Here is a 14,795-nt window from a genome sequence, read left to right as displayed (position 1 = left end):
TTCTGAACGTAACACTAAAGTAATGCTGGTGCATTCAAAAGTCTAAATGGTTTGACTTAATTGTTTCAGCAACCCACAGAGCTACTCTTTAATACAAACCTAACACAATAGGTATTTAATAAATATTGTGTGTTGACTAACTTGATTCAACACTGTGGAAATAAGTGGAATATTTTATTAGCTTCCTTAAATCATAACAGGGAAATGGATCCATTTTACTCCATGTTTTCATCATCTGGTGTTTTTTTACACCTATAAATGCCCAGGTGGCCCACAGTTTGCATGTTCTCCCCCATGTCTGTGTGGGTTTCCTTCAGGTGTTCTGGTTTCTCCTACTGTCCAAAAATATGCAACACTGAATTGGCCCTAGTTTGTGTTTGCAGTATGGGTGTGTTCACCATGCAATGCACTGTCTCCCTGTCTAAGGTTTGTTCCTGCCTTGCGTCTTAATGGTAGCTGGGATAAACTCCAGCCCTACCTCATCAGGATTAAGTAGGTTAGAAAATTACATGACATATACTGTAACTGCCTTCAGAAGAAGGGGCCATGCAGCGATTAAATGACTAAGTGATAATGCCGGTATCAAAACCAGCATGACAGTGAAAAATACATATCTGTATATAAATATTGTGGGAATAAATAAAACATGACACAATAAAGTGTTGGGATATCCTTGAGATCCCTACTTATTTGCTGTAGTGCTAGTAAAAAAATGTCAAAAAAATAACCAACACGTTGCAGAACTTCTCAGTTGTTCTGTGATTCTGCAGGCTAGAGTGGCTCAAGCAGTCATGGGTCTGAAAATGAACAATAACTTCAGAGTGTCACAGAATTTATGGCATTGGAAGGGGTGGGAGTTCTGGGAGACTCTGAAAGTGAAGTCACTATTTCTCTGACTGTTCCTCTTCCACTCAGTACAGTTAGTACATGCGCCACAACATAAACTGTCCAAGTTGTATTCCTGGCTAGAGACTCCGGCATACTCCCTCGTGCATAACAGAATCATCATATAAATTTAAAAAAATGAGCAAATGTTACCAAGACTTAAGCATTGACAGAAAAGCAAAATACCAGAAATAAAATGTGGTGTAAAAGCTCTGCCACACCCTGTCTCTAGCCTCAAAATAGGATGCTAGATATCAGCACTATAAAAAGCTTGCAGAAGCTTCATTTGCATTTGATGTAAGCATGAGTGCCTGCCTGCTTTAACTAGCTCCTAATAGATTTAATCACCACAAAGTTGAAAAACCAACAAACATACAAACAAGAACCTAAAATGAATATGCCTTCAAAATTTCTATGAAAGTAACAAATGCTTTACAATATTTAAGTAATTTAAAGCTCAAAAGAATAGGGTCACTTTAAAAAATAAGTAGCAATGATGATCCAACTATTCTTTCACATCTACTTTTGTAATAAAATGTCACACATCTGCCATATGACTATGCCCTCTGACATCATGACCTGATAGTCATATTGGATAAAAACAATGGGATATTAACACTAGACAGATAATACAAATAATTAGAACACTGCCAACCTGCTGTCAATTTTCTGTAAAGCCTAATAGCCACTTAGTCAGTAATGTCATTTTGTTTAATATGTTGGCAAAATCATAATAATATAAAGGTAATAGTGGTAATAAAGGGCAACAAATTACAGTGATTCATGCTAAATTAACCAATAAGATTGTAAAATCTGGCTGCAAACACGCCTACCAAACATTTCCTTGGACTTGACAGCATCCAGATAAACATTTCTTATTGGTTTGGTAGTCCATTAGTAAGTTGAGTCACATCATCACTTATATTTTCATTCTGTATTTTTCTCTCTGTTAAGAATATTTTTTAACCTTGTGATATGGATTATTAACTATTTTACATGCAAGCATTTTTATGTGAATAACTTTATCACATCAAAATGTTTTGTGATAGGCATCAAATAAACGATGGAAAGGCCGGTCAGCAACATCTACTGTATATCATTTAGGCAGAGAATCATCGATTGTAGCAGCAATTTCAAATGTAGAAAAAAATACAAACAAACAAAACAAACAAAAATGTGTTGCAGACTGATATTTTTTATTACAACAAAATATTTTAACATTTAATTTAAATGTAAGGACTGAATCCAGTGCTTGAACGAAAATGAAAAAAGTTTACCACAGGAAAAATCAAAAGTAAAATTTCCTATTTCTGACTGTTGTAGTGGCAACCCGTTGCATTTTCGTTTTTGTAAACATTTTTTCCCTCTGGAAAAAGCTTTATTAAACTATAGTTCTGACTCTGAGAATCTTTTAAACAGACAAGATCAAGTTAGGAAGACTAGTATAAAAAAGTATAATTTAAGACATATTAAATCCTCTTTGACTTCCTTTGATTTAACTGTTTTTGAAATCAGAAGAAACATCATTTTTGTGATCAGATTTTAATGGAAATCAAACAGGAAGAGTAAAAATGAGTTATAGCCAAAATTAAAACAAGAAAAAAAAAACTATACAACCATCATTACCTTCCCAAGACCCAATGAGGTCTTCAGAGGATCAGTAACCACTAAAGCCTATGCAGACCGGACAGGAAAAACAGACACAGCAGACCCAAAAGTAAGTGAGAAATACAATAAAAGGACAGAGCAGAAATGAAGACTGGGGCTGAGATGCTAGCTGTTGTTCTATTAACCAACCGTGCAGCAGACAGCCACGTAATTATACTGGAGCTGAATGATTTGTTGAATGTTGCTTGGCATGTTCAAGCAAAACTAGATTTAACAAAGAGGGTTTCAGAAATGTAAAGAAATAGAGGGGATCTAGGGATTTCTACCAGTAGGTCAGCATTAATTTAGAAGCAATCATACCCGGAAAAAGGGTGTCTGCTTGTTAAAGTTTAGGGATTGAGTAAGGGGGTCAAAGAGAAAGGATATATGAGGCAAGAAAGCAATGCTACAGTTACTAATACTTTAAGCGTGACAGCATGATGTTTTTTTCTTCCCACTATCTCTTGGAAGTCTACCTTTAATAGAAATTTCTTTACCACAACTGTTAGCATGTTCATTTAATTTGAGCACCCTCATAGGTGCTACGTTGTCATTTTGGCTGCTCATCCTAATTCGTCCATGAAATATTCTGGCAAGTTTCTGCAAAAGTTTAATAATGGTCTCCTGGTCTCTGCCTTTGGTTTTCTATTTCAGACCTTCTGTCTTCTGTTCTCTCTCTAGTAGCACTGCTTTCTTATCTCTAAAGGCCCCTCAGAGCTACTGGCACACAACACACATCTGCCTAAACCAGTACTTCTCAGACACTTTTGGGTTACACGTGTGTAATGCTGTCACATTGTATGTATTAGTAACTGCTTAGTGGACCTGTCATATTTATCTGGAATCTGTGGGGAATGTTAATTATATTGTGTACACGTAGATATAATGTATACTTTTTATCAATTATACATTTTTATCACCATTTTGTAATATGTTTTTCTTGGTGCCAATAAGTTTTTGGTTGTTACACTTTGTTGGTGAGGGTTATCTCACAAGATCTTAAGTAGTAGTCTCCTAGTCTCAGTTCCAAGTTTTTGGATTCAGTAATTAATGACTCTGCTGTTATCTTCGTTTTCCTTCCTCTTTTTGAATTACATTTTTTTGACTCTTGGCAAACACTTTTTTTGACCTGGATTTTTGGCTCATATTTTGGTATTGTTATTTCGATTACTCTTTTTGTCAGGTCCCTCTGGCTTTTGGCCTTTTTTGGACCAGCCTATTATTATCTTAAACATACAGTATAATATATGCTTTATGTATAGTTAAATATAATTCTCCAAATGGTTTGAAATTTATAAACAGTAAACTCAAAAAGTATAAAAAAAAAGAGTGGGAAGAAAGTACAGGACACCATTAAGGACTATTATAGAGATTGTAAAAGAATGAGTCCCAACACACTAGAAAGGTTAGGGGCAGTCACCTGTATATTGTCCCTGGCTGCAAAAAGGGTTTTTTAAATAAGCACTGATATACATGGATGGAGTTCCAGATTAAACTGATCAGGTTAAGCAAAGATGGCAGCTTTATAATCCAAAAAGTGGAAGTGATGTCAGTCTGGGCACCAGAACCGGAAATGACGTTAGTCTGGGCGCCGGAACCGAAAGTGATGTTGAATCAGCAGGTTTTCCAGTATTTGGCCTATAGAAATAACAGAGGTAGGTTTAGTGCATCCCACCACTCACTGGCCTGATGGATAATTACCTGCACTTAGTCCATTCAGCTCCCTTGTCGCACATGTGTGACAAGATATAAAAAGAAGGATAATGGGGAGCAGACATCTAGGATCTTTGTAATTATAATGTTCTGAAATCCAGCTACCAGGGGACCAAACTATCTAAAAGAATATAATCAATGCAATCAGCTTTGGAAAATGTTAGGGTGGTATCCTGTAGGTGCCTGACCTGTGTGGAAAATGAGCAAGGGCTACCAGGCCAAGGAAAGAAGAAGCAGAAGAAGAAGATGGCACACAAAAGAAAAGGGTAAGTTAAAGCTAAGAGTGGGGGCACTGAATGTTGGGACAATGACTGGGAAAGATAGAGAGTTGGCAGATTTGATGGAAAGGAGGAAGGTGGGAGTTTTGTAGATGTGGAAAACTAGATGAAAGGTGAATAAGGCAAGAGAATTGGGAGAAGGCTTTAAATCATTGTAAAATGAAGCAAATGAACAACAGAGAAATGGTATAGGTATTGTAGTATCCAAAGAACTAAAAGCTAGTTGTATCAGTGTGATTAGCAAGAGTGACAGGGTGATGAGTGCCAAGCTGGGCCTTGGTGAGACTAAAGTTAACCCCATATGCTCTAGGGTTTTTTTGGTATTTTACATACAAAAGTAAACAGCTGTTATTCTGCTAAAGTAATACAGGAGCTGCAAATGGCTGAAAAGTAGTGAATGCAACACTCCACATTTTTTAAAGAATATTAGAAATGGCTTTATAACCTTTACCAGACTGATGGATCTCAATTACTTCTGTTCTCATTTGTTCCTGAATTTCTTTGGATCTTGGCATGATGTCTAGCTTTTGAGGTGCTTTCGGTCTACTTCTCTGTGTCAGGCAGCTCCTATTTAAGTGATTTCTTGATTGAAACAGGTGTGGCAGTAATCAGGCCTGGGGGTGGCTACGGAAATTGAACTCAGATGTGATACACCACAGTTAGGTTATTTTTTAACAAGGGGGCAATTACTTTTTCACACAGGGCCATGTAGGTTTGGATTTTTTCTCCCTAAATAATAAAAACCATCATTTAAAAACTGCATTTTGTGTTTACTTGTGTTATATTTGACTAATGGTTAAATGTGTTTGATGATCAGAAACATTTTGTGTGACAAACATGCAAAAGAATAAGAAATCAGGAAGGGGGCAAATAGTTTTTCACACCACTGTATATATGTGTATATTATGGGAGGCGGCTGGGATGCCCCTTAAACATATTTTTCGGGGGAGCAACCATGGGCTACTCAGTTCCTCTCCCGGGACGCTTGGTGGCAGCCTCTCTGGCTGACGATGGTGCCTCAGTTTCCTGCAGGGCTCCATGGGAGATGGAGTTCTCCATAGCCCTGTTGGGATCTGGGGTGGCCGTCAGGGATGCTGCATGGGTCCCTGAGCCTGCATAGACGACTCTGCAGCACTGCCTGGAAATGCAATCAGAAACAAGTGATCAAGCACCTGGAGCACCTCCGGGTGGGCTATAAAAGGGGCCAGCAACCATCACTCAGCGGCCAGAGTTGGGAGGAGGATGACCAAACTTGACGGGAGGAGTGGTGGTGCCAGAAAGTGTGGTGTGTGTCATTTTTGTGCTTTTGGGACTGTGTTGTGGCTGGAGGAATTACGGGGAAGACGTGCCCTCCAGCTGAAGAAAATAAAAAGTCTTTTGTGTCTTTTACACGTGCCTCCACATGAGTCTGTGCCTAGTTGGGCACAATAGAACGTCCTATTATCACAATATATATATCCATCTTCTGTTATACTTATGAACACATTGCACTATTCCACTGTTCACATGACCATCATCATCAAATGCTTCCATGTGAAGCCTGAAAACCACGAGGACTGATTTAGAACATGTATGTTAGGTACAATAACCAGTGGGGGCTGGGTGGTCTCTTGGCCTTGGAACCCCTGCAGATTTTGTTTTTTCCTCCAGCCTAACTGGAGTTTTTTTTTTTTGTTTGTTTTTTCTGTCCTCCTTGCCATCTGACCCTACCTTTTTTTAAATACTGTATATTATTGCCTGATTTTATGTTTGATATTGTTTCTTTTTTATTTCATCTTGTAAAGAAAGCACTTTGAGCTACACTGTTTGTATGAAAATGTGCTATATAAATAAATTATGTCATTGTTGATTTTGCTCAGAGTTGCATGTTTAAGGTTCTCAGGTGACCAACCGGGGATTATCTGTGAACCATATTTAAGGCACCTGCTACCTTAGCCAAACTGCAGTGGAACTTGTTCTTGTAGCAGTGTTCTTCAGCTCGTTTCTGTTCTGATAAGGCACATCAGCCTGTTTCTTTGTTTGGTGGAGAAATTCTTGTTTAGGTATTCTTTGTGGATACTGAATCAATTTCTTTCCTTTGTTTTTGTTTCAACATAATTTTAAGATTGCAGATTTATCTTCACAATTTCCCACGACAATATGTTTTGCATGGGCATGCCATTTTAGAATGGTATGTTTTCAATATCCATGTTGCTGCTATGGCTGGGCAACCTTGTTATCCAAATTGGGGAGTCAAATCAAAAGACTTTTTATTGTATTTTTATTTGAGTGTTTCAGTAGTTAACAAGTATCTGCATGTGAACTCCTGACAAATTTTTTGTGAGTAAAGTTTTGATTTAGATATGTCAATTTATGAACTTTTGATGATGAACTTGGCTTCTTCACTCATTCCTCATCTTCTGATCTCTCTGATTGGATAGGGAGAGGAACGACACAGTGTTGGGTGAAAATATTTTCTTGTAGCCAGATAAAAATTTGATATATTATGCATCCCTGCTTTTTCTACCTCAATTTGTAAAATAAAGAAAAGTTGTAAAACTTACAAATGATAGCTGACTCAAAAGAACAACTATGGTGAAAATCAACATCTTAATTAATGAAAGAAACTTATCCTTTACCAGTTAGACGGTTATAATTTATAGACAATTGAATTTGCGGAACAATGAATTAATGCTTACATGTCATACTCTTGATTGGTTAAAAGACATAAAGTGCTTTAGCATAGAGCAACAACCAGCCTAAAATAAAAGTATTTCTCCATTATATTCTTGTCCTTCAGTATCTCTTGAATTCATCTCTTATTTTGAAATGAAAACTGCATATGTGCCAACTGATCAAGTCTTACTAGTTACATGAAAGAACATTACATCAGCCAGTTTCTTGTGAACTAGTCCCCTGGAACATTCTGCTTGTTTACTTGACCATTTCAGCAGTCTCTTAATGACATTTTTAAGATATTACCACATACATTGCAACCCAAATATTTAACTACTGTTACTTACAAATTATTTTCTCACACATATAAACCTTTTCTCAATGAAATCAAACAAGTGGCATTTCTGCCAAAATGTGCATTTGGAATATAGTGGCAGATTAAGAAAAGCAAGATATATTTTGTTGTGGCAAGATCAGTTGTTACTGTAATGACAGGGATGGTTAAAATAACTAAGCAGTGAACATTTCAACAAAACTGGACAAAGACAGCTGGCTAGCTGAGCAGTGTTGTTCAAGTCTGTCAGTACATTTGTTTTGCTACAAAGTCCTTGTCTTTCAAAGTATCTAAATCAAAGTTATAAAGAAATATCTTACATTTCTTTTAATATGATGATTTTGCCTGCTAAACAAGCTACATCGCACACCTTTCTCCCCCAAAAAAAAAAATCAGAAATGAAAAGCTTACCTTACAGTACAATAACCTAAAAATAAGTAAAAGAGATGACACAGCTGGAAGAGATAGCATGCTCTTACCTTATGGATATGGTCAGTGTATTTTTTTAATTACAGATGCTTGTAATTTTAATTAACTCAACCTACGAAAGTTTGTTAGGTGGGGCTCCCTGGAACCAATCTTCATATACACATACAGTGTGTATAAAAAGAATCACCCCCTTCAAAATATTCCCATTTTTTTGCTTTACAACCTTAAATGAACGCACACACAAAAAATATTTCTTACCAGCTTTGCTTACTCAATGCAACCTATAACATTCAAGTAAAAGATATCACAGCTACAGTTCAGAAAAATTATACAGTTATAAAAAATCTCAAACAAGACATATTGAGATTAATAAAGGGTCACCCCCAATGTCAATATTTTATTGAACCACCTTTTGCTTTAATGACAGCCTTGAGTCTGTTGGGATACTTCTCTATCAGCTTTGCACATCTAGATTGAGGAATATTTGCCCACTCTTCTTTACAGAACTGTTCAAGTTCGGTCAACTTGGATGGTGAGCGTTGGTGGACTGCTATCTTCAAATCTTTCCACAGATTTTCAATGGGATTTGGGTCTGGGCTCCGACTGGGCCACACAAGGATATTCACTTTTTCCTCCTTCAGCCACTGTGTGGTCAATTTTGTTGTGTGCTTTGGGTCGTTGTGTTGAAAGGTGAACATTCTACCCATCTTCAACTTTCTTGCAGAGAGTAGCAGGTTTTCCTCAAGAATTCAACAGTATTTTGTCCCATCCATATTTCCCCCGAGGCTCTGCAGCAGAGAAACACCCCCACAACAGCATTCTGCCACCTCCATGCTATACTGTAGGTATGGTGTACAGTATTGTGGATGGTGAGCTGCATTGGATTTCCACCAGGTGAACCATTTGGTATTGAGACCAAATAGTTTGATTTTGGTTTCATCTAAACATAAGACCTTTTTCCACTTGGTATCAGAATCTTCAAGGTGCATTCTGGCAAAGCTCAAACGGGCCTTAATGTGGCCTATCTTGAGAAGTGGCTTTTTCCTTGCTAACCTCCCGAACAAGCCACAATTGTGGAGCGCTTGTGAAATTGTTGTCACATGCACACAATGACCACTTTTTGCCATAAAATCCAGTAACTCCTTCAAAGTGGCCATTGGCCTCTTGGTAGCCTCTCTTACCAGTTTCCTCCTTGCTCTTCCATCCAGTTTGGAGGGAAGGGCGGATCCAGGGAGGGTCCTAGTAGTACCAAACACTTGCCACTTCTTTATTATGGACTTTACTGTGCTCCTTGGGATGGATAAAGCCTTTTGAGATTTTTTTGTATCCACCTCCTGCCTTATGTCTGTCCACAACTCTATCCCGGAGATCTTTTGAAAATGGCTTGCCACCAATAGTCAGCTGTTTGCTGTCAGTTGCACTACCAAGCAAAGGAATGTTACAGGAACAGCTGTTTTCATGCTTTTCTAATCACACGGATTACAATTAATCACAGCTGGAAGCCAGTAACTATGGTTTGTAATGGAAATGGTGGTTACACCTAATTGAGTTTACAAATATTGTTTAGGAGGGGAGTGATCCTTTATTAATCTCAGTATTTCATGTTTTATATTTTTTTTAAATTCTTCTGAACTGTAGCTGTGATATCTGTTATAGATTGCACTGAGTAAGTAAAGCTGGAAAAATATTGTTTTGTGTGTTTTCATTTAAGGCTGTAAAGCAAACAAAATTGGAATATTTTGAAGGGAGTGATTCTTTTCTATACCGTACTGTACCATACTGTAAGCTATTCAATGTAATTCATATAATTAAATATGCATCCTCTTTTTATGCATAAATCCATTTACACCCAAATGTGCAACAATATAAAATGCATTGTAATTATACAAATATATTTTATTAAATTACAGCAGCAAGTGGTATAAAGCAGGAATTTAATACTGGAGAGGAAGCCAACATATTTATGACAAGTTAAACATTTGTATGTTTCAAAAGTTGTTACAACAAAAGGTTACATTACTGCACTGCCACACAGGCAAAAATACTCCTCAGTTATCAGCATTTAAGGTTTTGAACTTGTGTAACTTAATGTACAAACAATTTATACGTTATATTTAGTTTTTGTCAGTTTTACAGCTTCTTCTTCCAAGCCATCCTTGCAGATATAGTTGAAAAGATCCTTTACAACTAAAAAGAACATGAAAACAGAATCAAAATTAATTCATTATATTTTCTTTGATGTCAATCATTGTAAAAAATACAAAACATAATTGACACATTTCATTTTTTGCATGAATGAATAAAAAAAGAATACAGTCATGTATTACATTTATAAAAAAAAAAAAAAAGAAAGAAAGAAAAGAAAACAATATAAGTTATCAAAAAGGAAAGTTGAAGAAAGTCATTTAACATATATGAGGTGTGCATGGTCAAAAAACAAAAAAAACAGTTTAAATAAATCTCATTCAGTTTCCTCCAGTTTTTGTTCTGGGTAATTCCCAGATATGTCCAGACCAAGTCAAGAAATATGAATTCCTTCTGGGTCTGTCTCTCGGTCATCTCTCAGTGTGCCATGCCAGGTGTGCCTCAGGCCTGTAAGGCTTCTGTTAGTTATGCCAAACACACCAAACAATTATTTTTTTCCACTAACCTGTAGACCATAGCTTATGAACTTTTGAAAACACTGAAAAGTTCATTCATAAGTGTAATAACTGGTATGGCACATATGGCAAAATGAGCACAGCATATCCCTCTGTGAAGTTTTTGATGGACTGTTATTAATGAAGCTTACGACTCTCCACACTGATGGAAATTATGCAGTCAAATTGCTCAGAACTGTTTGTCAGTTTTTAATTTGCATCTCAAATGAATCAACTGATACCATGTTAAGAATATTTGTGCTCTTATACAGAGCCATAAATAGCTGATGACATCTTTCCATGCCATTTTTTTTATTTATCAACATCGCCTTAGCCACTCTGTTGCTCGTAAATGTGCAAATTGAGCAGTCTTCATCATTAAACCTGTATAATTAATTTCCTCTCAAAACCATAAAAACTGCTTTTCGGAGTCACGACAGCCAACATACTGCTAATTTGTAAACACAAGCTTATATACGATGGGATGTGAAGGGTAAATTTATATCAATGACTACACATAAAAATACTAGTCTTCAATATTTTTGCCTTCAAATACTTACCATTCTTCTCTTCTTTTGACATGAACATGATTGCCATATCAAACCTTTTCACTTGAGCTAGGTTTTTCAAAACTTCCAACATAAGAGATGGTGATTCATGCCTTAAAATGATATGATAGTATTAAATTAACAAATGTGAAAGTGCTGCTGAACATCAGAATTCCAACCCAATCACTTTTACCACAGTAAGTTAAGAGGTCTCACTTCATATATAATCATACACATTGTAACATTGGATCACAGTTCATGACTTAAAAATGTATGCAAATCAGTTCATATGTAATGGTTGTTGCTTGAAATAAAATTTAATGCAAAAATGTATGTAACTGCCTGTTTCTGTCATTTTATTGTACTTTAAGGTTTACCAGTGATATCAACCAATATAAAATGTCCCAAAAAAACTCTTTACAACATTGTGGAATTTAACATAAACTGGAAGCCACCGCTCCCTTTTAAAATGTTCACTTCTTCTTACTTATAAACCAAAACACCAAAAAAAGAAGAAATATCTAAATCACTTATTTTCCCAGTTTTGAAATGAATATGCTCTGTCGCCACTGCTAGCCTTCATTGTAAGAATGATACTCTTTGGATGGTTAGGGTGTATTAGGTCCCCCCCATCTCTAGACATATCCTTTCGCATTCTGGCCAGAAAAGTGAGATTTTGATCTAATCTGACTACAGTTCCTTTTGCCACTTGTCTGTAGAATTCCATCCATCCGCTTTCAAACAGATATCCGCATATCCTGAGCAGGCTCATGAGGAAGTCGGAGCCTATGCCAGCATGTATTGGGCACAAGGCAGCAACAACCCCTAGATGAGGCACAATCCCTTTGCAGAGTGAGCACACACACGCACACACACACACACTCACATACACCCACACAAAGAGACAACTCAGCAACAATAATTTGGCAGTAGATTCTTTTTAGCATTTTAAGAAGTGGCTTTTTTCCTTGCCATTTTCCCATACATCCCAGATTTGTGGAGAACCTGTGGTATTTTCAACACAATGTATAATATCTCTACTATAAAGGCCTGTAGCTACTTCAAAGATGTGGTTAGCTTCTTGGTAGCTCTGCACTCGTGACTTTACACGGTAAATAGGTAAATTGCATTAGATCTGGCTTTTATGTAAGTAACATATAAATGTTAATGTTTTGGGCACATGCACCGTCCTTTGTATATAAGAGCCAGATCTACAGTGTAAAGTCACAAGTGCAGAGCTTCCCATGTGCATATTAAAAAAAGAACAGCGACGGCAAAAGTGCATTCTGTATAACCGTTGTCATGTTTTGAGCTTACATCTGTTATAATGCGTCTATGTGAAAACAGCAGTGTCAAATGCGGGCTGGTTATGGGGTGGGAGGGATCTGGGTGCCCGGCAGTATGGGGAGTTGGAATCGTGAATGCGGCTGAAAAAATGACAGAATAAAAAAAACAAAGCTAACCTTTACAGGTATCATAAATTACACCGGCTGTTACAGACTGGAATCAAATATAAGTTTTTATTCTAAAATAGTAAGAATACGAGCAGCTCTGTTCTTAAAACGGACTTGCCCGGGATCAAACCCGTGAAGCTTTGATTACCAGTCAATGGCCGATACTTTTGCGCCACTGAAGCTGTGATAACGAACACATGTCAATGTCACAGGTAAACGCGGGTTGTTTTTCTGCAGTTATATTTCTGAATAAAAGTGCATTTGTTCTGTTATATTTGTACTTTTTATGAAAGTGTTTCTTTGATATTTGGAATTCAGGCTTCACACATCATATACTTCATATCAACATTTTGTCATTTACTACTAGAGTATGAAAAACGTTTCTGTTTTAAAAATGCGTTTACACAGATTACTGTAGAAACGGAACACACATGAAATGCGTGTGTTCCAAATAACAATCTATTATTTCCATTCTAAAACTCCACTTCACTCCCAGATAATCAATCAAGGCATGAGCTGGGAGAAGTTCGTGCACGTTCTAAGTCGGTGGGGGGATGGAATAGCTGGTTGCTTGCAGCTTGTCTTTATTGGCACATTTAGAAGACAAAATAGGCTGGCTAAGAGGTTTGAACGAATTTAAGAAGCAATTTAAGGTGGGCCGGATATAAGACTTTTTTTGTAGGCTCTGGTAATTCTAGTGTTAAATTACTGTATTTCAATGTTAAGTCATAATTGCAAAGTTCACTTGCTTTTAGTAAACAAAGGCATGTAAGGTATAATGGAACAGAAATTTTTGAAGTTGTATTACTCTACAGTTTTCTTCATGAATATCATAACACATCCATTAAATACAGATTATCTTCATATGCTAATAATCACATACTTTCCAATAAAACAAAACTTGAAGTATGATTTGTATTTTGTAGGCTTACTTACCTTCTGTAAGAGACATGAAGAACTTTTAATATCTGATTCAAAATGTCTGGTTCTAAAGATGTCTGAAACAGCTTTGGGAAATGAGCTGGATCTATTTGCTAAAATGAGAAAAAAATGTAAATGCATTTCATTATTCTTTGATATGTTATCTGTATTGAATATTAAGCTTAATATGTTACAAGAACTTTGTAATAGTTACATTGCTTAGTATAAACAGAAGGCAGATTATAGACGTCAAAAGCAAAAACCTATGTATACACAAGAAAGGGCAAATAAGGAAGAACGAAACATGGACTAATCTAGACAGACAGACAGATAGATAGATACTTTATTAATCTCCAAGGGGAAATTCACATACTCCAGCAGCAGCAGACTCATAAAAACAACAATAATTAAAGAGTGATAAAAATGCAGTGCAAGTTAAAAAATGCAAGGTGGAGAGTGCAAGGCAGGTATAACAGACAATAACATTGTATAATGTTAACGTTTACCCCTCTCCCCGGTGGAATTGAAGAGTCGCATAGTCTGGGGGAGGGAGGAACGATCTCCTCAGTCTGTCAGTGGAGCAGGACAGTGACAGCAGTCTGTTGCTGAAGCTGCTCCTCTGTCTGGAGATGATACTGTTCAGTGGATGCAGTGGATTCTCCATGATTGACAGGAGCCTGCTCAGCACCTGTGTCTCTGCCACAGATGTCAAACTTTCCAGCACCGTGCCTACAATATAGCCTGCCTTCCTCACCAGTTTGTCCAGGTGTGAGGCGTCCCTCTTCTTTATGCTACCTCCCCAGCACACCACCATGTAGAAGAGGGTGCTCGCCACAACCGTCTGATAGAACATCTGCAGCATCTTATTTATTAGATGTTGAAGGACGCCAGCCTTCTAAGAAAGTATAGTCAGCTCTGTCCTCTCTTGCACAGAGCATTAGTATAGTCCAGTCCAATTTATCATCCAGCTGCACTCCCAGGTATTCATAGAACTGCACTCTTTGCACACAGTCAACTCTGATGATCACGGGGTCCAAGAGGGGCCTAAGCTTCCTAAAATTCACCACCAGCTCCTTAGTTTTGCTGGTGTTCAGTTGTAGGTGGTTTTAGTCGCACCATTTAACAAAGTCCTTGATTAGGTTCCTATACTCCTCCTCCTGCCCAACAAACAAACTAGTAGTTTATTCACAGGTCTAACTCAATATATGCAGGGTGCAATAAATGGCTACAGAATACAGGTTTGGCTCATCATACAAGCACCATTACTTTCTTGTTTAAGATTGCTTTCTATC

The 14,795-nt window shown here is 37.2% G+C and overlaps 1 protein-coding gene across 2 annotated transcripts in view; it reads right to left on the bottom strand.

Moving 5' to 3' along the window:
• Nucleotides 1-9,816: 9,816 nt before the first annotated feature.
• Nucleotides 9,817-14,795, bottom strand: part of rpap3 (RNA polymerase II associated protein 3) — a 91,369-nt gene continuing 86,390 nt past the window's right edge. For both annotated transcript variants that reach the window (XM_039760865.1, XM_039760864.1), the window contains exons 15-17: nt 13,519-13,616; nt 11,141-11,241; nt 9,817-10,128 (exon numbers count right to left, since the gene is read on the bottom strand). In XM_039760865.1, the coding sequence (XP_039616799.1) occupies nt 10,043-10,128; nt 11,141-11,241; nt 13,519-13,616 (285 nt within the window). In that variant the 3' untranslated portion in view covers nt 9,817-10,042. The remainder of the gene's footprint in view (nt 10,129-11,140; nt 11,242-13,518; nt 13,617-14,795) is intronic.

Source organism: Polypterus senegalus, chromosome 8 (genome assembly GCF_016835505.1).
Source record: "Polypterus senegalus isolate Bchr_013 chromosome 8, ASM1683550v1, whole genome shotgun sequence".
Classification (NCBI taxonomy): domain Eukaryota; kingdom Metazoa; phylum Chordata; class Cladistia; order Polypteriformes; family Polypteridae; genus Polypterus; species Polypterus senegalus.
Note: the sequence above shows the minus strand (reverse complement) of the source record. Positions and strands in the feature narration are given on the sequence as shown.